Source organism: Narcine bancroftii, chromosome 2 (assembly GCF_036971445.1).
Source record: "Narcine bancroftii isolate sNarBan1 chromosome 2, sNarBan1.hap1, whole genome shotgun sequence".
NCBI lineage: Eukaryota > Metazoa > Chordata > Chondrichthyes > Torpediniformes > Narcinidae > Narcine > Narcine bancroftii.
This window is the reverse complement of record NC_091470.1, coordinates 103,334,387-103,357,762: the sequence shown is the minus strand read 5'-3', so window position 1 is coordinate 103,357,762 and position 23,376 is coordinate 103,334,387. Positions and strand designations below refer to the sequence as shown.

General features: G+C 52.3%; 1 protein-coding gene across 4 annotated transcripts in view; it reads right to left on the bottom strand.

The window, feature by feature from the left end:
- The window catches only part of dmtn (dematin actin binding protein), a 136,427-nt gene that overhangs the window by 42,850 nt on the left and 70,201 nt on the right, over positions 1-23,376 (bottom strand). For 2 of the 4 annotated variants that reach the window (XM_069917781.1, XM_069917783.1), the window contains exons 2-3: positions 2,885-2,932; positions 777-854 (exon numbers count right to left, since the gene is read on the bottom strand). In XM_069917781.1, the coding sequence (XP_069773882.1) occupies positions 777-854; positions 2,885-2,932 (126 nt within the window). Of the gene's footprint in view, positions 1-776; positions 855-2,884; positions 2,933-12,519; positions 12,625-17,051; positions 17,121-23,376 lie in introns of those variants that run through there. The other 2 variants (XM_069917782.1, XM_069917784.1) reach the window with 2 other exon arrangements.

The window sequence follows — 23,376 nt, the reverse complement described above, 5'->3', positions numbered from 1 at the left end:
TAGGAATCTTGACTAAAGGGAGAGGTTTTCCACCTCCACCCCCATAGCTTTAGGAATCTTGACTAAAGGGAGAGGTTTTCCACCTCCACCCCCATAGCTTTAGTAATCTTGACTAAAGGGAGAGGTTTTCCGCCTCCACCCCCATAGCTTTAGGAATCTTGACTAAAGGGAGAGGTTTTTCACCTCCACCCCCATAGCTTTAGGAATCTTGACTAAAGGGAGAGGTTTTCCGCCTCCACCCCCATAGCTTTAGGAATCTTGACTAAAGGGAGAGGTTTTCCACCTCCACCCCCATAGCTTTAGGAATCTTGACTAAAGGGAGAGGTTTTCCACCTCCACCCCCATAGCTTTAGGAATCTTGACTAAAGGGAGAGGTTTTCTGCCTCCACCCCCATAGCTTTAGGAATCTTGACTAAAGGGAGAGGTTTTCCCCCCATCTAAGCCCTTTCATCCACCCCTACTTCAATTATTCACTGTGGATTTAAAGTGACTGGCAGAAGATCCAGAGGTGCAACATCTGGATGCACTGAGCAGAGATAATCAGTCATTGGTCCGGAGGGGGGTGGGACCTGAGAAAGATGCGGGGATGGACGCGGGGCAGCGTGGCCAGGGTGGTGGTGGGGGGGGGGGTGCTGAAACAGAAAGGCCTCAGGAAGGTGGGTCCTGCAGAAAGCTGCTGTCAACTCCTCGAGACACGCCTCAGGCTGCCCTTGCACAAGGGCCACATCCGCAGCCAGCGCGGAGGCAGAGCAGTTCCACGAATTCTCAGTACTCACACAAATGGTGGGGCTTGGCGACCCGGGGGCCTTCGATGGACGTTTGGAAGAGGCACTTCTCGGCGAGCTCTGTGATTGCTGTGATGGGCAGAGGAGAGAAGAGTGAGGAAGACAGAGAGAGGATGCAAGTTCTCATCAGAACCCTCCTCGTTTTAGCCCTTTTTTTTAAAAAAAGCAAGCAGATTTTTAATTCTGATGTAAGGAATTAGCAGGTGTAAAACATAAAAGTCTGCAGACAACATGATTGAAGTAAAAACAGAATGCTGGAGAAACTCAGTAGGTCAAACAGTGTCCTTTATATTGAAAAGATAAAGATACATAACCAACGTTTCGGGATTGAGCCCCTCATTAAGGTATGAGCAAAATGTGGGCAGGCGTCCAATCAAAATGGTGGGGGGGGGGAGGAACGCAGACCCACAGGCAGGAGGTGGATAAGGGAGGGAGGGAATACCAGCAAACGGGGGGGGGGGGGTGGGTGGGGGAGTGATGGCTCTGTGAATGGAGAGGGAAGGAGGTGGAGAGCTGGAGGATGGGGAAGAGAGGGAGAATAGGGAGCTGTCTAGCAGAAAGTGGAGAAGTCGATGTTAATGCCATCAGGTTGGAGAGCGGCCAGATGGAAATAATAGGCGTTGCTTCTCCAATTTACAGGTAGTTTTGGTGGGATCGTAAATGTGGCTATGGACAGACACGTCAGTGCGGGAGCAGGGTGCAGAATTGAAGCGATTGGCCACTGGATGATCCCTGTCACTGATGTGGACAGAGCAAAGCAATCTCCCATAGAATGCTACAGCACAGACACAGGCTGCTTCGACCCTTCTAGTCTGTGCTGAACTTTTTTTTTGCCTAGTTCCACTGACCTACACCCAGTCCATAGCCCTCCATACCTCTCCCATCCATGTACCTGTCCAAATTCTTCTTAATCGTTAAAATTGAGCCTGCATTCACCACTTCAGCTTGTTCCACACTCCCACTCCTCTCTGTGTGAAAAAATCCCCCTAAACTTTTCCCCTTTCACCCTTAATCCATGTCCTCTGGTTTGTATCTCCCAGTCTGTGTCCAATCTCTATATGAAGGCCGCCACAGGAAAACTGGGTTTGCAGTAAAGGAGTTTGCAGTTCCCTCAGATATTTATTCCACTTTGGATGAGCAACAAAGGAGTGGGGTTCAGCAGTCCCAGTGAACCAGGCACACACCTGCATTGAACACTGCATCCTACCGCTGGCATCAGCCACAGGACGTGGAATGGTCAATGGAATGGGCAAAACTCACCGATCGTTCCACATCCTGCCAATTCACTGAGCCACAGGGTCGAGGGAGAGAGCAAATAGATGCGGTGGAAACTGTCCTGATTCGATGGCTTCCTGGGGCTGTTTTCAATATTACCTTGGCCAGGACATCAATATCATTAACATTCAGAAGAGACCGATGGACAAGTGTGTCAGAGTTCACACTGGACCACTATCAGTGTGTCTGAGTTCACACTGGGCCATTGATGTGCCTGGGTTCACACTGGGCCACCACTGGTGTGTCAATGTTCACACTGGGTCACCACCGGTGCATCAGATTTTTACAATGGGTCACCACCGGTGTGCCAGTGTTCACACTGGGTCACCACCTGTGGGTCAGAGTTCACATTGGGTCACCACTGGTGTGTCAGAGTTTACACTAGGTCATCACCAATGTGTCAGTGTTCACACTGAGTCATCACCAGTGTGTCAGAATTCCTACTGGGTCACCACCAGTGTGTCAGTGTTAACACTGGATCACTACCAGGGTGTCGGAGTTTACACTGGGTCACCACCGGTGTGTCAGAGTTTACACTGGGTCACCACCGGTGTGTCAGTGTTCACATTGAACTGCCACCGGTGTGGCAGAGTTGATATGTTCTCCCACCAGCATTGAGAGATGTATTCCCCACCCTCGCCTTCCTCCAGGGGTGACACCAACTCTCCACACTCTGGGCCTGTCACTACCACATTCCCCAGTGCTTCAGCAAACTGTGTGTCAGCAGGGAATTAAATTCTGTGACTCCCCTCTGCTCCTCTCCTCTGGCACAAGGACGTCAGCCCTGCTTCCACAACCATACTCCGAACCTGATCACCACCTACCTTCTGCATACCTTCCCCAGCAGTTGGTTTGACAGAGTCTCCCTTGACCTGCAGGAAGAGAATGGACAGTGTGATTAACCCTTCCATATGACCAGCACCAACCTGCGTTTTTAACAAATGCCACCCTGTCTCTCTGCTTCTGACCTGTGACATATACTATATTTTCAAGTCAGTTTGAACATCTCAATCGCATCATCACTCAGATATGGGGGGTCCAAATGAAGCTTGTTCAGCGCAACCTCATTCCACAATCAATGTTCCCTCCAATCTTTAGGAGTTAGTGTGTGCAAAAATCTTGTGATATGCAATTTTTTTTCCCCCTGTGACAACAGTATATGCTCACTGAATGCTTGTGTAAATGTAAATTTGAAATTGTTTCAAGGTCATTTTGGCACAGCTGATCTCTCATTGGCTAATAAAACTGTGTTGGCATGTTTTAACATAACACAAGCATTCAACGAAGTGACATATTTAGTTAAGATTTTATTCTATATTTCGTGCACAGGTTGCAAAATGTGTGTCCGCCCACACATGCACATAGCTTAGAGGGAACAGTGTCCACCACCCCTACTTTTATTCTGGTCATGAGATCCAGACGTCCCAGAGGAAAATCAGGCATCCAGCCTCCGTGGTAAGCGATGGGCAGCCAGCATTTTGAGCAGCGATATGCCCTCCCCCTCTCCTCATACCTCTGACTCTTTCCCCTGCCCATCATCCACACCTCCCTGTGACCAACCACTTCAATTCCACACCCCTATCCCGCACCAACATGTCTGTCCATGGCCTCATGCACTGCCAAGTCAAGTCATTTATTGGCATCTGATTATACAACAAGGCTGATTTCAGGGGGGGCATTCGCGGGCATTGACCCCCCAAATTAAGTACTGTGTCTCCACCCCCCCCACCCCCAGCACTTGGCGTCACTAGTCTCCACACAATACAAGCAGCACATTTATCTGTTACATCAGAGGGAGGGGGGAGGGTGACAGCGAAAGAGCACGGAAGAGGTTCACGGTAGGTAGGTCAGCACTTCTTCCCCCCCCCCAGCTGAGTGAGTTTTCAAACATCAGATGTACCCCTCCCCGATTAAACTAGTTCTGATGCCACCCCGTTGTACAACATGATAAAACAATGTTCTCCGGTTCTCAGTGAAAAACACGTAGACACACAACCAGACATAACACACATACAGATGGACAATACACATGCAGGACAAGTATTTCATCTATATAAATAAATAAATATTGATTCATGAATACAAGAGTCTCGGATGGTTAATGTGAGCAGTTATTCAGCATTCTTGCTGCCCATGGGAAGAAGCTGTTCCTCAGCCTAGCGGTGAGGAACAGCAGAAGGTAGTGCTACTCCTGGATCTCTTTCCTGATGGGAGCAGATGAAAGATGCTGGGTGCAGGGTAGAAGGGGTCCTCAATGATTTTGTCCCTCTTCTGAGGATAACCTCAGGCCACCCACATGTTGGAGGAGCAGCACCTTACATTCCGTCTGGACATCCTCCAACCAGACGGCATTAACATCGACTTCTTTGATGCACTCCCCTTTCTCGTCTCTCTCTCCCCCCACCTCCACTCTTCTCAGCTGCTTCACCTGTATCCCCTGTGCTCCTCTCCTTCCCCCTCCCCCCACCTTATTTGGCCACTGACCTGACCTTCGACCCTGACAAAGGGCTCAGTCCGAGGATGTCAGTGACCCTGTGGATGCTGTGAACTGATGGGTTTCTCCAGCACGTCGGTGTATTGTTCCAGCGCCCCTGCATCTGCAGTCCCATAGTACCATAGAAAATGACAGCATGGTGTAACAGGCCTTTTCAGTCCACGAGCATCAGGACAGGGATGTAGGACCCTGTGGAACAGTGCGGTGTCCCTGTTCTCCTGGGTCTGCATCAGCATCTCTGCTGAGATCTGTGCCCTCTGTGGCCAGGCCAGTGGAGAAGTAGGAAGGCCAGTCCTTTCAAACAAAGCCGAGTACTTCAGGTCTCCATGCAGACAGGCAAAGATATTACAATAAAGGCAGATCGGTGGAGATGAGCCTAACATCAGATCAGCCGTGATCTCATTGAATGGCAGAGCTGGCTTGACCAGCCAACTCCTGCTCCTATTTCTCATATTCGAAATTCACTGACAATTTCTGTGACTGCCTCTTCAGAACAGACCAGCCCTCCTTCAGAAACCACTGGGATTGCCACGGTTTTAAAACGAACTAAAATATTGCAAGAACCATTGAAAGTTGAAAATTTGCCACTTGAAATCCCGTAGAGCAGGGAGTTGAGCCTTCCATGACTGGTGATAGCATGGAAATCAATACTTCCTCAAGGCCTGACCCCTGTGTGAACTTTCCTCTGTAATCTCTTCCTCCCTCTGGAAAATTATTGCCTCGGTGCTCTCTGTTTTGAGAGCATGTTCCCTGTTTTCACACCTTGATGAAGGGCTCAGCCCAAAACTTTGGTTATGTATCTTTATCTTTGCTCTATAAAGTGAACTGGACTGACATGCTGAGTTTCTCCAGCCTTGTGTTTTAACTTCTCTGTTTTGTCCATAGTTGACCAAATCTTGCTGACACCTTCTGCTGGTCTTCAGGGAACCAACAGAACCAGGCCATCTGGCCCATCTTGTGCATGCTAGCTGCTGTCCCTACCCATACATCTGTATGGCATTCAACACCCAGGAAGCCGGTACAATCATTACAGATGCATCACAGCGTTGGACAGGAACGACTCAGCCCATGGCCGTGAGAAACCGTGGCGATTTGGGAATGGTCAGGACATCACGCACATCCCTCTCCCCTCCATCCGTCACGCATGTACATCCCACTACATCAGGAGACCCATACAGACACAGAGAGAATGTACAAACTCCTTACAGACAGTACCAGATTCGAACCCAGGTCAGTTGCGCTGTAATAGTGTTGTGCTAACTGCTACACTAACCGTGCCTGTGCTCTCCAGTCAAGGTAACCCATACATAGTACAGCAAGTTATGCAAGAGTAAAAGCAAAAGTGCAGGGGATAGTGTTGAAGAGAAAAGTACGGTTAATCAGTACATCTTTCACTGATGGGAGGCTTATTCAAGAGTCTGATAACAGCAGGGAAAAAAAAGTCCTTGAATCAGGTTTTCAAACACTTAGAATGTGATCAGGGTGGAACGAGTCCATTAGTATGTTGGCAGCTTCCTTTGTGTGACCTGTTGAGCGCAGGGGGCCGGTTTGACCCTCAAACCGCACGGGGGTGAGTTCTGGAAGGAATCAGAGGGAGTGGGGCAGGACGCATGGATCCGGGTTGGGGGGGGGGGGAAACAAAGTCATCCAGCACCACAGCTCCTCATCAATAAACCACCCCCCATCCCCACCCTGATGGGAAGTCCCAAATGAGGAGTCCTAGCCCCAAGTATTTCCCTGCCTGAATGTACAAACTTTCCAGAACAATCCATGCCGTGTAATTCACGTGACAAATAAACCCTGGCCATTTGACGAGAGCTTTTAAATTATTAAACAGACTTCGAAAGCAGAAGCCATATTGCATCTCGTTGACCTACTGTACTCCCTGCACTGGGTCACACTGCTCATCGTTTGTCCCTCTCTCCAGTTTCCAGTGTTTGCTGACTCCAATTATATTTTGCTGAAACCTTCTCTCGTTAAATCTCAGTATACTGTGCAACAATGGCACGCAGTCCTTCCGCATTCAAGCCCGCGGCAGAGAAATTCATTGCGTCAATTACAGTGAAAATGCTGGAAAGTGTACAATACGTGTGATGATCAAACCGCTGAGAAGGAACAAGAGTGAGCAAAAGCAAACATGGATTAATGGAAAGAAAAATCACGATTAGCTCGTTGATTAGAGCTAAGGAATGCAGAGTCCATTCGAATAAACAAAGGGGAAATCAGTGGATGGAATGTGATTAGATTTGCAAGGCTTTCAATTAGATCCCACGCAGATTGGTCAACAAACTTATAACCCCTGGCCCCGGCAATTCACATCAACGACCAGATGGGTTGTTTGTGATGCTGTATGATGAGTTGGAATGATTCGGAGGAAGATGCAAAAATGGGGTTGGGAGGGAAGAGTGGGAGGGGGGACGGGGGTTGTAAGGGGGTGTAATGCGCGTTGAAAGAACCAAAGACTTGTTGATCTAAACCAAGGCTTTTATTAACTAAAAGACTGGAGCGTATCACAAGTAGGTCGACCAGTCCAGAATGACCTGCCAGTAGGTGTGGCTACACTCTCAGCCAATCACAGTCATCCTACACTACCATCTGTACATACACACATTGGTGATAGAATCTGTACTATCACAGGGGGGACGGGGGGCAAGGGGGGACGGGGGGCAAGGGGGGACGGGGGGCAAGGGGGGACGGGGGGCAAGGGGGGACGGGGGGCAAGGGGGGACGGGGGGCAAGGGGGGATGGGGGCAAGGGGGGACGGTGGCAAGGGGGGACGGGGGGCAAGGGGGGACGGGGGGCAAGGGGGGACGGGGGGCAAGGGGGGACGGGGGCAAGGGGGACGGGGGCAAGGGGGGACGGGGGGCAAGGGGGGACGGGGGGCAAGGGGGGACGGGGGGCGAGGGGGGACGGGGGCCGAGGGGGGACGGGGGGCAAGGGGGGACGGGGGGCAAGGGGGGACGGGGGGCAAGGGGGGACGGGGCAAGGGGGGACGGGGCAAGGGGGGACGGGGCAAGGGGGACGGGGGCAAGGGGGACGGGGGCAAGGGGGACGGGGGCAAGGGGGGACGGGGGCAAGGGGGGACGGGGGCAAGGGGGGACGGGGGCAAGGGGGGGACGGGGGGCAAGGGGGGGACGGGGGGCAAGGGGGGGACGGGAGGCAAGGGGGGGACGGGGGGCAAGGGGGGATGGGGGGCAAGGGGGGACGGGGCAAGGGGGGGACGGGGCAAGGGGGGACGGGGGGCAAGGGGGACGGGGGGCAAGGGGGACGGGGGGCAAGGGGGACGGGGGGCAAGGGGGACGGGGGCAAGGGGGACGGGGGCAAGGGGGGATGGGGCAAGGGGGCGGGGGGCAAGGGGGGGCGGGGGGCAAGGGGGGGCTGGGGGCAAGGGGGGTGGGGGGCAAGGGGGGTGGGGGGCAAGGGGGGGCGGGGGCAATGGGGGGCGGGGGCAAGGGGGGACGGGGGCAAGGGGGGGACGGGAGGCAAGGGGGGACGGGGCAAGGGGGGACGGGGCAAGGGGGGACGGGGGCAAGGGGGACGGGGGCAAGGGGGACGGGGGCAAGGGGGGACGGGGGCAAGGGGGGACGGGGGGCAAGGGGGGACGGGGGCAAGGGGGGGACGGGGGGAAAGGGGGGGACGGGGGGCAAGGGGGGGACGGGAGGCAAGGGGGGGACGGGGGGCAAGGGGGGACGGGGGGCAAGGGGGGACGGGGCAAGGGGGGGACGGGGCAAGGGGGGACGGGGGGCAAGGGGGACGGGGGGCAAGGGGGACGGGGGGCAAGGGGGACGGGGGGCAAGGGGACGGGGGGCAAGGGGGACGGGGGCAAGGGGGACGGGGGCAAGGGGGGATGGGGAAAGGGGGCGGGGGGCAAGGGGGGGCGGGGGGCAAGGGGGGGCTGGGGGCAAGGGGGGTGGGGGGCAAGGGGGGGTGGGGGGCAAGGGGGGGCGGGGGCAAGGGGGGGCGGGGGCAAGGGGGGACGGGGGCAAGGGGGGACGGGGGAAAGGGGGGACGGGGGCAAGGGGGGGACGGGGGGCAAGGGGGGGACGGGAGGCAAGGGGGGGACGGGGGGCAAGGGGGGGACGGGGGGCAAGGGGGGACGGGGCAAGGGGGGGACGGGGCAAGGGGGGACGGGGGGCAAGGGGGACGGGGGCAAGGGGGACGGGGGCAAGGGGGGATGGGGCAAGGGGGCGGGGGGCAAGGGGGGGGCGGGGGGCAAGGGGGGGCTGGGGGCAAGGGGGGTGGGGGGCAAGGGGGGTGGGGGGCAAGGGGGGGCGGGGGCAAGGGGGGGCGGGGGCAAGGGGGGACGGGGGCAAGGGGGGACGGGGGCAAGGGGGGACGGGGGCAAGGGGGGACGGGGGCAAGGGGGGACGGGGGGCAAGGGGGGAGGGGGCAAGGGGGGACGGGGCAAGGGGGGACGGGGGCAAGGGGGGACGGGGCAAGGGGGGACGGGGCAAGGGGGGACGGGGGCAAGGGGGGACGGGGGCAAGGGGGGACGGGGGGCAAGAGGTGGATGGGGGGCAAGGGGGGACGGGGGTTAAGGGGGGACGGGGGCAAGGGGGGACGGGGGCAAGGGGGGACGGGGGCAAGGGGGGACGGGGGGCAAGAGGTGGACGGGGGGCAAGGGGGGACGGGGGTTAAGGGGGGACGGGGGCAAGGGGGGACGGGGGCAAGGGGGGATGGGGGCAAGGGGGCGGGGGGCAAGGGGGCGGGGGGCAAGGGGGGGCGGGGGGGCAAGGGGGGCGGGGGCAAGGGGGGCGGGGGGCAAGGGGGCGGGGGGAAAGGGGGGCGGGGGGCAAGGGGGGGCGGGGGGCAAGGGGGGACGGGGGCAAGGGGGACGGGGGCAAGGGGGGACGGGGGCAAGGGGGCGGGGGGCAAGGGGGGGCGGGGGGCAAGGGGGGGCTGGGGGCAAGGGGGGTGGGGGGCAAGGGGGGGTGGGGGGGCAAGGGGGGGCGGGGGCAAGGGGGGGCGGGGGCAAGGGGGGACGGGGGCAAGGGGGGACGGGGGCAAGGGGGACGGGGGCAGGGGGGGACGGGGGGCAAGGGGGGGACGGGAGGCAAGGGGGGGATGGGGGGCAAGGGGGGACGGGGCAAGGGGGGGACGGGGCAAGGGGGGACGGGGGGCAAGGGGGACGGGGGGCAAGGGGGGGTGGCAGGGGCAAGGGGGGGCGGGGGGCAAGGGGGACGGGGGCAAGGGGGGCGGGGGGCAAGGGGAGCGTGGGGCAAGGGGGGGCGGGGGGCAAGGGGGGGCGGGGGCAAGGGGGGCGGGGGCAATGGGGGCGGGGGCAAGGGGGGCGGGGGCAAGGGGGGGCGGGGGGCAAGGGGGGCGGGGGGCAAGGGGGGCAGGGGGCATGGTGGGCGGGGGGCAAGGGGGGGCGGGGGGCAAGGGGGGAGGGGCAAGGGGGGTGTGGGGCAAGGGAGGGCGGGGGGCAAGGGGGGCGGGGGGCAAGGGGGGCGGGGGGCAAGGGGGCGGGGGGCAAGGTGTTCGGGGGGCAAGGGGTGCGGGTGGCAAGGGGTGCGGGGGGCAAGGGGTGCGGGGGGCAAGGGGTGCGGGGGGCAAGGGTGCGGGGGGGCAAGGGGTGCGGGGGGCAAGGGGTGCGGGGGGCAAGGGGTGCGGGGGGCAAGGGGTGCGGGGGGCAAGGGGTGCGGGGGGCAAGGGGTGCGGGGGCAAGGGGTGCGGGGGGCAAGGGGTGCGGGGGGCAAGGGGTGCGGGGGGCAAGGGGTGCGGGGGGCAAGGGGTGCGGGGGGCAAGGGGGTGCGGGGGGCAAGGGGTGCGGGGGGCAAGGGGTGCGGGGGCAAGGGGTGCGGGGGCAAGGGGTGCAAGGGGCAAGGGGTGCGGGGGGGGCGGGGGGCAAGGGGGTCGGGGGGTTAGGGTAAGAGGGGACGGGGGTAAGAGGGGACAGGGTGTCAGTACACAAAATGAGGGGGCAAGAATCTGGCAGATAAGAAGCTGTGCACTTTGGTGTGCAAACACAAGTTCAGAGATGCTAGGCTTGTCTATGTCACAAAACCTCCACACAGGTGCTCATATGAGGTGGAAAGGATATTTGCCCTTCTTACTACAGCATCGGACTTCAATAACTGTTTGAGTTCTGGAAAAGATCCTTTCCTGGTAAACATTTTGTTCGTTCAGTGACCTTCTGAAATTGACAAGAACTCAACAGCTGCATCTGGGCATTTTAGGGGAGCATTCCCGACCACTGAGAGTAGCTCAGTATTCATCACGCTAAAGAACAACTTCATTCAGGGACACATTCCCCCACAGAGTCAATGGCACTGTAGCAGAGAGATGACGGTTGAGTTCGGGGCATTGTGGGAGGCACAGCATGATCCTGACCTCGGGTGTGGAGTTTGCAGGTTCTCCCTGTGACCAGAAGGGTTTCTCCAACATCCTCCCTCCTCCCAGCGAAGGGGTCGGAAGTCTCAATAGCCCTAGTGTGCAGAAGAGATGGGAGAATCTGTGTGGAGTCGATGGGAATCTGGTGGGGCACTTTGTGGGTGTTAAAACGGGTTGTGAGTGTGGGACCAGTGGGCCAAAGGCCTCGTTTTAATAGACAATAGGGGCAGGAGTAGGTCATTCAGCCTTTTGAGCCAGCACCACCATTGACTGTGATCATGGCTGATTATCCATCATCGGTGCCTTCTCCCCCTATCCCTCGGCTCCGTTATCTTTAAGAGCTCTAACTCTTTCTTGAAAGCATCCAGAGAATTGGTCTCCACTGCCTTCTGAGGCAGATCCACAACTCTCTGGGTGAAAAAGTTCCTCAAGTCTATTCTAAATGGCCAACCCTTCATTCTTAAACTGTGGCCTCTGGTTCTGGACCCCCCCCCCCCACCCCAACATCAGGAGCACATTTCCTGCCTCTAGCGTGTCCAATCAGATCCCCTCTCATCCTTCTAAATTCCAGTTTATACAAGCCCAGTCACTCCAATCGTTCAACATATGTCAGTCCTCCCAGCCCGGGAATTAACCTGTGACCCTACAATGAACTCCCTCAATAGCAAAAATATCCTTCCTCAAATTTGGAGACCAAATCTGTACACAATACTCCAGGTGTAATCCATCCAGGGCCCTGTACAACTGCAGAAAGACCTCTCTGCTCCTATACACAACTCCCCTTGTTATGAAGGCCATGAGCTTTCTTCACTGCCTGCTGTACCTGCACGCTTACTTTCAGTGACTGATGAACAAGGACACCTAGATCTCATTGTCCTTTCCATTTTCCTAACTTGGCACCATTCAGATTGTAATCTGCCTTCCCATTCTTGCCACCAAAATGGATAATCCCACATTTATCCACATTAAACTCCATCTGCCTACTCACCTAACCGGTGCTGGTCTCTTGAACTAAAATAAGCACATATATGCACTATGGAGGGAGCACAATGCAGGGATGGGAGGTTTTCCTTAAGAGGTGAGATTCAGTAGTCTCGGCCTGTGCCCATTAACGCCAAGAATGAGAGATTATCTCATTAAAACTTAAAATTTTTCCAGGTTTCGACAGGCTAGTCAAGATGCTTCACCTAAGGAGTCTAGAAGCAGAGGTCACGGTCGAAGATTAAATGGAAGGTCATTTAGGGTGAGGTTTACTCAGAGTTCCAGAGCCTCACAACATCATCCCCTCATTCCTCTGAGCACATCACCAGCCTGCCGAGTATCTTCCTCAAGCTACGCTCCCACATACCTCCTGGGTGAAGTCTTCTCCGTTTCCTCAAGGGAAGGGGAACTGCTAATTCTCTCCCTTCGGGGTGTGTCCAACTGGTCAAATGGTTGCCGGGGTGGAAATGAGGTGAGCGGTCGGAGAGGGGAAAAAAAAGGGATGGCTCTTTACGAGGGCTGTCACGAGGATCTGTGCTGTAAAAAGCCACGATACTCTTAGGCTGACCCTATCCTTCAGATACAGGCATTCTCCCTGCACAATTTTAACGTCTTTCAATAAATTAAGAAATGCAGTTTAAAAATACTTACAGCTTCTGCCCACTTCTTTAGATTGATTTATGACTGAGTTTATATAGCGACAGAACTGACCTCCTTCTAATTCCTGGCTGGTAACCTCAGATATGCAAATATATGATCTTGAGGAGTCACGTATGCTACAGACGTCAATCCACAGGAGAGAGAAAAATGACTGCATCAATTATTTTTGTTGGTAGCTTCTGCGAGAAGTCCCCACCCTTATGAAAGGCCTTATCTAAGAAAAACAAGACTGTTTCCACCATGGGCTTGCTGCTCCTGTCGCCATGGCAACTGCACTCTTGGAGACCTGCATCTGCACCAGCAGGGACCTGCAATCAGTCAGAGACTCCGCTCTCTCCACCAACAGCTGCGAGGCCGGGTGTGGGCTCAGCCCACAGCGCAGAGGCAGCTCCAATCTAAACCTGAGTTGCTGTGTTGCATCACGGCAGCCTTTCGTCCAATGGGCCAGGCTTCGCCCATACACCTCTGACAGCCGTGATCTCTGACTCGGGCATTGGTACCCGAAGGGGCAAGGGAGACGGCGCGGGACCTCCCGGGCAGGCTACCCCCAGCTGCGTAATCTCCAATCACCTCAAAACATCCATCACTTCCCGCCTTGGTCTCCTGGGCAGACCCTGGTGGGCGGCGTTTGGCTTGGCACCTTGCATATAGTGTAGAGGCAAGTTGAGACCGGTCAATACCCCAACCTCTGTAGCACAGGTTACACCACAACCAAGTGAACACGGGCCTGGGCTAATGATTCACATTCCTGCAGCTTGGAATTTTAGACGATAAATTAATGATCAATGTGACTCTGAGGGGGTTCTCGCTTGCTTCCCTTTCTCTGACTGTAAGAGGTGCTTAAAGCTGATGGTGAATCTGTCTGCCTTACGACAGTCAAAAATAAATTCCATGCTTTATTGCATGACAATAAATCTTAAATCATGAAAAACCAGGATTCCATTCTGACTGTCACACCCACCCTGGTGCAAGTGAAATAGTCTCCTCACCCTTAACCCTTTGGCCTCTGGTCATTTTTAACCTTTCATCATATCTATCCTGGACTGGGTCCATGAGTGAATTATAGTTAGTTGATATGTTCAGTCACTCATACATTATATCTGTCCTGTTCAAGCCCTTTTATAGTCCTGGATACTGAAAGAACAATTTTGTATGTTCGGACTTTTACTTCCAGTCAGACCTGGATGAACCATTGAGCAAAATAAGCCCGTGCTCAGGACACCAAGGGAAGGGGTGGGGGGAACCACAGAGCTTTTTCCAGGGCCGGATTGACCATGGTGCAGCTGAACTAGGGCCCCACAAAAAGGCCCTCCCCCCACCCACAATAAATTTTAAAAAAACATATATACAGGTTATATTTAATGAGGTTGTGGGGCCTGGAATTTTTAATCCATTATTTCACATTCAGCACTTATCGAGTCTTAATGTCTTGTCAGTCAGACAATGGAAGGGTTGGTGTGGGGAACCATTGATGGGCTGTGCTTTGGGCATCCGTTGGCCTTAATCCAGACCTGCTTCCAGTACATTTTCTTGTTGTGGAAGTTGGTGAAGCAGCGGTTTTCACCCCAAACTTTGCAAAGGTACACTTTTTAGTATGAAGCAGCTGGTGGTTGGGTATAAAACCAGTCCCGGAAAAAGAGGGCACAGAGTATAAGCGCTTGCTGGTAGTCCCGCAAAAACCAGAACCTAGAGTCCAAAGGGTTAAAAGTGCAGATGTAAAAGGGATCTCAGAGAGGCTGAAATGTCTTCAAGAAAGGAAGCAGGTCTGGCTAAGAGAAGGAGAAAGTGACCTCCCTGTTGTCTGCAACGGGGGTGGTCATGGCAAAGAGCCTCTGCAAATGGGTGCAGAGCTATGCCTGTCACAGTGTGAATCTCACCCATCCCAGGGGAAAAGGGGACTTGACTTCCCTGGCCGACAAATCCAAGAAGGAGAAGCAGTACCAACCACAGCATCAGCCCCGTCACCTGACTGTAGACGAGCTCTTCCATAGAGCACTAGAAAATAGAAACAGGCCCTTTAGCCCATCTTGTCTGTGTTGAACTATTATCGTGAGTGAAACACGAAAGTCTGCAGATGCTGTGATTGTGGTAAAAACTGGAGGAACTCAGCTGGCCTATGGATGCTGTGAGACTGGCCGAATTCCTTCTGCACTTTTGTCTGTTTGTGCTATCTTTCTGCCTAAAGACTTATCGACCTGCACCCAGACTATACCCCACCCATTCACGTACCTATCCAATGACAAAATCGTGCCCACATTCACCACTTCAGCTGGCAGCTCATTCCACACTCTCTGCGTAAAGAAATTCCCCCTGATGTTCCCCTAAACATCTCACCTGTCCCCTTGAATCCATGTCCTTGCGTTCTTCCAAGTTTGGTTGTACTCAGAAATTCAGTTCTGTTCCGTTTCCATTGCAAATCAGCAACCTGTTCACTCTGATCCCAACCAGTCTGTGAGCCGACTGGGATTAGGGAAAGCTGAGTCAACGCCCCAGCCCTCTGCCTCGATGCAAAACTGAACCATCTCCAATAAGCCCATCTGGAACTGATCAGTCCACAGGACAAGCAGCAACCCGCTCAACGTTTCCTGCAAACAAGTGTGAGGTGGGACAACATCTTGATCGGTTATTTAAAGGAAATGGCAGGAGCATTAACATACAGGTGTGCCTCAAGGAGCCAGTCCTTAGCTTGTAAATGGAGACACAGGTGGACAGAAGCCATCTGAGCTATTAGCACAGCAGACTCTTCGGCCCACCATGTTGTGCTGACCTGTGTAAACCAACTCCACGACAATCTACATTTGTCCTCCCTCACACCCATAACCCTCTCTTTTTCTTACATCTATGTGCCCATCTAACAGTGTCGCTGTTGTTCCGGCCTCCGCACCACCCCAGCCAATGCATTCCAAGCACCCTCTACTCTCTGTTTAAAAAAAAACACTTGCCTCTGACATCTCCCCTAAACTTAAACCAACATCCTCTGGTATCTCCTATTGTCACCCTAGAAAAAAGGTGCTGACTGCCCTCCCTATCCAGGCCTGGATGAACCATTAAGCAAAATAAGGACGTGGTCAGGGCACCAACGGAAGGGGGGACCATAGAGTTCTTTCCAGTGCCAAATCTATTAGAATTCAGCTGAACTAGGGGCCCACCGAAAGGAGCCTTGACAATAAAAGCACACACACACACACACACACACACACACACACACACACACACACACACACACACACACACACACACACACACACACACACACACACACACACACACACACACACACACACTATATTTAATGTGGGGTCTGGGCTGGAAGAAAACAAGAATTTTAATATATTATTTCACATTTGGCACTTATTGAGTCTTATTGTCTTGTCAGTCAGACAACGGATGAGTCGAGGGAGATCCATTGTTGGGCTCTGCTTAGGGCATCAGTTGGCTTTAATCTGGACCTGCCCCTATCTAAGCTCGAAGACCTCTATTCGGTCACACCTCATCCTTCGTTGCTCCAAGCCCCAGCTCTGTCAACCTTGCCTCATGTTGAACAACAACAGCAGGGCAAGCAACATCCATAGGGAGTCGACGTTTCGAGCCGGGCCCCTTTGTCTGGAGTGCCAAGAAAGGGATGGACATCCAATTAAAAGGGGGGGGGGGCAGGAGGTGCACAGATTAATAAATGGATACAGGTGCTAGAGGGAAGAGAGAAAGGAGCTGAGATGGGGAGGGGAGAGCATGTAGAGGGCTAAGAAGGGTAGCGCTCTGATAGAAGGGGGTGGGGAGCTGAGGGAGACAGATGGATGAGGGAAAGAGAGAGACTGGGAGAGGGGGTGTTATCAGAAATTGGAGGTCAACATTGATGCCGTCTGGTTAGAGAATGCCAAGTCAGATTACACAGTGTTGTTCCACCAATTTCCAAGTTGAACAATTAAACAGTATCTTTCCCTTCCAACCTCAAACCTCTGGTGCAGTACACAGAAGTTTTGGAGGATCTCAGCAGGTCGCACAGCACCAATGGGGAGTGAGGCGGTCGATGTCTTGGGCCTGAGCCCTTCTTCAGATATCAGGGCGTGTTTATATCAGAGGGTGGGGTCAGTGTCTGCTCCGTGGATTACCTTCCTCCACCCCGCACCCCCCTCCCCACCCCACTGAAACAGCAGCAAAACTGGCACTGAGCAAAACTTGCAAAATGACATTCTGGTGACATTATTTAGTGTTACATATTATTTTAAAGCATAAAAACAGGCCCTTCGGCCCAACATATCCATGCTGACTGTTGTCTCGCTGTACTAGTCCAATTTACCTGCACTCAGCCCATATCTCTCCACTATCCACATCCTTGTCTAAATGTCCTATAACACTGGACAACTATTTATTTCCCTCCCAAAAGGTTTGAAAAAAAAATTAGGGTTTATGATAGACAACTTCAAGATGAACACAAACATAATTTCAGATTTTCTGTATCACGTAGGAAATTTGAGAAGTATTAAATTATTTTTTATTGATTTTAATATTAAGCCTATACTCACCACAAATGTGAGAGAATGTATCGGAGGCATTACGACATGGACGAGACATTTCTGCTGCATTGAATCTCCCTGAAGACAATAAATGCTATTGTTCAGTAAACTCATGACACTACTGCCTGAAGAACATGTGCATCAACATGCTTTCAATCCATAATCAATGTAATGCACAGCATCTGTAAATGTGAGCTGGTTTTAAAGTCTGTCTGCATCTATCCTGACTAAGCATGCCCAGGCCCCCTAAGACAACATTTGCTTATCATCTGCACTGAGTGCATGGCCTGGCATGCTTGGACTGACCACAACACCTTGCTTTGTGGGCAATGAACTTGCAGACTTAAAATATGACAGGAAATCACAAAAATAGGTTATATCTAAAAACATGATATGTGACCAGAAGATTTTCAGGTGATTTTTGTGTCAGCAGCCCAAAATCTATAAAATACACTCGAATGTGTTCAAGAAGCAAATTCTTTGTTGTAATTGCATCCACTTCTATAGTTTTTTCTCTCAGCCCATTCCAGATGCACATAACCTCCTGAACGAAAACTTTCCCCTCAGGTCACTTGTAAATCTTTCCCCTCTAGTTTTAGACAATCTCTTCCCATTCTGGGGGGGTGGGGGGGAACCTTATCTCTGCCAGTTGCTGGCTTTGACATTGCCAGGATGTCTTCAATCTTTCCTAGCAAGCACTGCAGGTCCTCTGCCAAAAGCTGAACAGTGACCTTGAGTCCACTGAGAAAACAAGATGAAATTCCAGCCAACCTCAAAATAAATATCTGGCTGCACAGAGGAGGTTTAGAAAGTTCCTTCCTGGAAAGGAGATGATCTCTGAGGAAGGGTGGAGGAGGACGGGTTTGTAATCGAACGCAATTTGAGAAACTGAGAGGTGATCGGGCTGAGTTGGCCCAACTCAGAGGGGGATGGACAGGGTGGACGCTGAGAGGATGCTTGCCCAGTGGGAGTCTGAGCCAGGAGCCATGGGTTCAGTGTAGATGATGAAGACCATCTTCTCTGTGGTCACTCAGCTTCAGAGCTAATGGAGATCTCTGCAGCAGAGGAGAAGCAGGGGCAAAGGGAACAGAAGGGAAGATGAGGCCAAGGTCGGGTCTGGCACGGCTTGGTTGAGTGGGCCCTGCTCTGACTTGGTTGAGTATCATGGCATCCCCTCCATCCATGGATGCTAGCGTCAAGTAAGGATGTGATGTTGTTGGAGAGGATGCAGAGGAGATTTACTAAGAGGATTCCCAGAATACAAGGGCTAATGTACGAGGAGCATTTGGCAGCTCTTGGGTTGTATTCATTGGAGTATAGGAGAATGAGAGGAGATCTCATAGAGGCATTTCGTATTTTGAAAGGTTTAGATATGGTGGATGCGGGTAAGATGTTTCCTTTGGTGGGTGAATTGAGGACAAGGGGTCATAGTCTGAAAATGAGGTTATCCATATAAAACAGAGATTAGGAAGAACTTCTTTAGCCAGAGGGTCGTGGATCTGTGGAACTCGCTACCACATACAGCAGTGGAAGCCAGATCACTGGGAGTATTTAAACAAGAAATAGACAAGTATCTCATTAGTGAGGGCATCAAGGGACATGGGGAAAAGGCTGGAAATTGGAACTAGTGTAGAGTAGCTTAGTGTAGATTTATGGAACAGACTAGATGGGCCTAGTTGCCACCTTCTGTTCCTTTGTCCTGTGATCTTGTGAATGAACAACTCCCATTCATGCAGCCACCCATGCACCCGTACCAAATCCAGGTCTTCGTACAAAACAGTCACCAGTGGGGAGAATCACAGCAGACAAGGTGGACAAAAGCCTAACCGGGGACAGCGCAGGGTGGAGTGGTTTCAACTTGAACATATTTCAATGATTCACTGACATTTAAGGGTGCTGATGTCAAGGGTCAAATTTCTTCACTTGAAAGCAGCAAAAGATCACTGATAAGCACCCTCGTGTTCCCTACCAATCCTCCAGTCCCTTCCATCACCCTCCTTAGCCACTTTTCACACCTCAGAACATACTCAGAGGGATAGATCGGGTGAACACAGAGGTTTAAGATAAGGTGGGGGAGAGTTGTTGCAGGAACCTGAGGGAAAACGTGTTTACACAGAGGGTGGTAGGTGCATGAACTGGGCTGCAGGAGGAGGAGGTTGAAGCAGCTGCTATTGCTATTGCAATATATTTGGATGGATATGTGGATAGGATGGGTTTAGATGGGCCAAAAGCAGGCAGGTTTTACTAGTATGAGTTTTGGGGTGAACAAGTTGGGCTGAAGGCCCTGTACTGTGCTGTAATGTCCTACAGATCATATAGTCACACTCTTTGGAAACAATGTTGTGCTGACCCGTATGAACCCTTTCATCCTTCACAGACCATAAACCTCTTACATTCATGTGCCTATCTAAGGGTTTTATAGACTAGCAAGTCTTACATCAGTGGTGGGAAAACTTTTGAAGAAGATTCTTATGGGCAGGATTTTACTCTAAAGAGAAGCACAGGGCATGGTTTTGTGAAGGGCAGGTCATGCCTCACGAGCCAAACTGAGTATTTTGAGGAAGTGACTGAAAGAAATTCATAGTGGATGGACTTCAGCAAGTAATTTAACAAGGTCTCCCATGGTAGACTCATTCAGAAATCCGTGACGCATGGGAATCCATGGAACGTTGGTTGTGTGGATTCAGAATTGGTGTCCTTGCAGAAAACAGAGGGTGTTCATATTCTACCTGGAGGTCAGTGGCTAGTGGAGTTCCAGGGGTTATGTTCCAGGCCCACAGCTCTTTGAGATTTTTATAAATGACCTCGATGAAGAAGTGACGGATGGGTCAATAAGTTTTCAGATGATACAAAGGTTGAGTTAGCATAGAGAATTGTTGTTGATCATGAAGGGATATAGACAAGATGCAGAGTCGGATTATTTCATTCAGCTGATATTTTGGCCATGCACCAGGCATTTCTGAGTGCTGCTTTGCAAATTCCTGCTATTCTCTCTCAGTGGGAAGATGGAATGAAGGTTAAATACTGGGCTTTGAGCGTAGACCAGGGACAGGGCCCTTTGACCCATGATGCACAAAATGTAATGCCAAACCAAACTAAATCTTCACAAAGGCAAGCTCTGTGGATGCTGAATCAGGAGCAGGCAGTGAGCTGCTGGAGGAACTCACGGGGGTCAGGCAGCATCCGTGGGGAGAAATGGTCCGTCCACCCTCGACAGGACCTTCCTCCAAAACGAAAGTGAGAAGGGGAGGGAGAGCGAACATCAAGAGAAAAAAATCTCTCTGCCTGGACATGATGAGCATTTCCCCCCAAGTCCAGCTGAAACTTTCCATGTTCCATCAGGCAGGATTGGATTGGATTGTTGTAGAGGGTTGGCACAAGGGAATGGGCTGAAGGGCCTCTACTGTGTTGTAATGTTCCACGTTGTAATGTTGGGCCATTCAGTGGAATGAACCCATAGAAAATCCAAAGGAGATTTATCCAATTTATTTATAAAAACTGGAAAATAAAAACAGTTAAAAACTTGAGGGCAGCAGAGGTGACAGCTCACTTTCACTTAGCGTCTGGATAAGGCAGAAGTAGTTCAGGGACACTGGCTGGACTCTTCAGAAGTAACGTATCAGTCCCAACAGACTCAGCCTTTTCTCAATGTCTGACTGATAACCAATGGGTATCATGAAACAAATGGCATTACTTCCACATGAAGCCTCAACGAGACCCCAGGTCCTTTCCTCTGCGCCTCCGACATTCTGCTGCTTAATTGTGATTCGGAAAGAGGTCAATAGTTCTAGTTAACTACTTAGCATCACACAAGACATTGGTGTGACCAAATCTGGAATGTCGTGCGCTGCAGTCAGGACCTTGCTGTAAGGAGGCTGACATTGAGAGGGAAAAGATTCCCCAGGATGTTACTGGGACAGGAGGGGCTGGGGTTATCAGGAAAGGGTTGGATATGCTGAGATTTTTCTTCATGGAGTGAAGGAGGCTAAGGGGGGGAAAACCTTATTTTAATTTAGACATATAGCATGGTAGCAGGCCACCAAATTGACCTACAAACCCCCCCCCCCCCAATATGTTTTGAAGGGTGGGAGGAAACCAGAGCACCCAGAGGAAACCCACACAGACACAGGGAGAATCTGCAAACTTCTGACAAGACAGCGCTGGATTCAGGCACTGTAACAGCATTGCACAAACCGTGTCACCCTGCTGTGAATAGTCAGGATAGATGATTCTAGAACCAGGGGGCATGGATTCAGGGAGAGTGGGGAATGATTTAACGGGGACATGAAGGTCAAAGTTTTCACACAGAAGGTGGTCCGGATTCCTGCCACCCCCCAAAGATGTTCAGGGTCAACGGGTTTATCGGTCAAAGAGGAGTATTTGGGTGGCACAAGCTTGGAACCTCATTGTTGGAGATATGTATAATCTCCATTCCTAATGCACATGGTGGGGCTTAGTCTCAGACCTGCTGTCCATCGCCTCCCCCTCCTCAATTTTCCAGATCCAACCATCTTCCTCTTCACCCTTCTCCACTTCAATCCTTCCTGAACCTCATTCAGTGCCGCTCTGCCCTTCAACCTCATCCCACCCTTTCTCGGACACTCTTCCTCACATGCTTCTTTCTTCCCCCCCCCCCCCCCCCCCCCCGCCCCCGTTGCAGCCTGCCACATTGCTCTGAACACCCCACCCCAAGGGATAAAGATCTGGATCGCTTCCGACACGAGCAGTTTCCTAACAGGGGCAGATTTTGGAGTTCAAATTCACCTGTCACTCTCTTTTAAGTTCAAATGAACCCTGAAAAAGCTGGTGGTCTTCCAGGAAATCCCTACCTGGCTATAAATGTCCACACTGTGCACCCCCTTCAGCACACTTCAGAGCTGGGGACATCCAACCATTGCTACCTCTACAAAAACCCCTGGCAGGATAACATTCTCTCTGAGACCAACATTACCAACTACAATTGCCAGGCACTGATGTAATTACTGACACCCAACTCACCAAAACTGACCCTCCGATCTTAGCTTGGTCACCACGAGAGACCACCAAGTGAATCATTGAACCAGGAAACAGGACTTTCAGCCTATATACCAAATTGTTATTCTGCCTAATCCCACTGACCTGCACCCAGTCCACACCCCTCCCATCTACATACCTGTCCAAACTTTTCTTAAATGCTAAAATGGAGCCCACATTCACCACGTCAGCTGACAGCTTGTACCACACTCTCACCACTCTCTGAGGGAAGAAGTTCCCCCTAAATATTCCCTTTAAACTTCTCTTTCACCCTTAACTCACGTCCTCTGGGCTTTTTTTAATCTTCCCTAACCTGAGTGGACAAATGTCTACTTGCATTTATTCTGTCTATGCTCATAATTTTGTAAACCTCTATCAAATCTCCCCTCATTCTTCAACACTCCAGGGAATAAAGGCCCACAGTGTTTAATCTTTCCCTTTAACTCAATTCTTCAAGGCTCGGCAACATCCTAGGAAATCTCTGCACTCTTTCAACTTTTATTGATATCCTTGTAGTTAGGTGACCAAAACTGCACACAATTCTCCAAATTGAGCCTCATCAATGTCTTATGCAACTTCACCATAACATCCTAACTCCAATACTCAGTACTTTGATTCAAGAAGGCCAATGTGCCAAAAGCTTTCTTTACGAGTCTATCTACCTATGAAGCCTCTTTCAGGGAATTGTGTATCTGTATGCCCAGATCCTTCTGCTCTATCATTTACTGTGTACGTCCTACCTTGGCTTGTCCAAGACGTTCCCCATCCTCACTGAACATGTGCAACAACCCCACTGACTCATGGGACTTCTCAGTCAGTCACCTCTCAGAGAAAATGTCATGCATCCAGACACCAGAACACAGTGTAAGCTCAGAAACTCACTAACTACCCACCAGTTCACCACCCACCACCCCACCAAACATGGTCTCATCAGCAACCTCAGAACCTGCGGAACTGGATGGAGCCAACGGACTAGGAAAACAGTGACATTTTTGACACCACCTTTCCTTCAGTTCCTCGCATTGGCACATCCAAACCCCCTGACCTGTTACTGTGCCTTAAGGGTACAGTTAGTTAGACACGAAAGTCTGCAGACACCATGGTTACAATATTGGAGGAACTCGGCAGGTGTCCTTTGCACAGCAAAGATAAAGATACAGAACCAATGGTTTGGGCTTGAGGTGTGAACAAAATGTGGGCAGGCACGGATTTACCTCCATAGATGAGTGAATGACTATCTTCCTGCCTCTTTACTATCTCCTTTCTAATTATGAGGGTCTCTCAATTCCAGTGTAATGTTTATAAATTTATTGTCTCTATG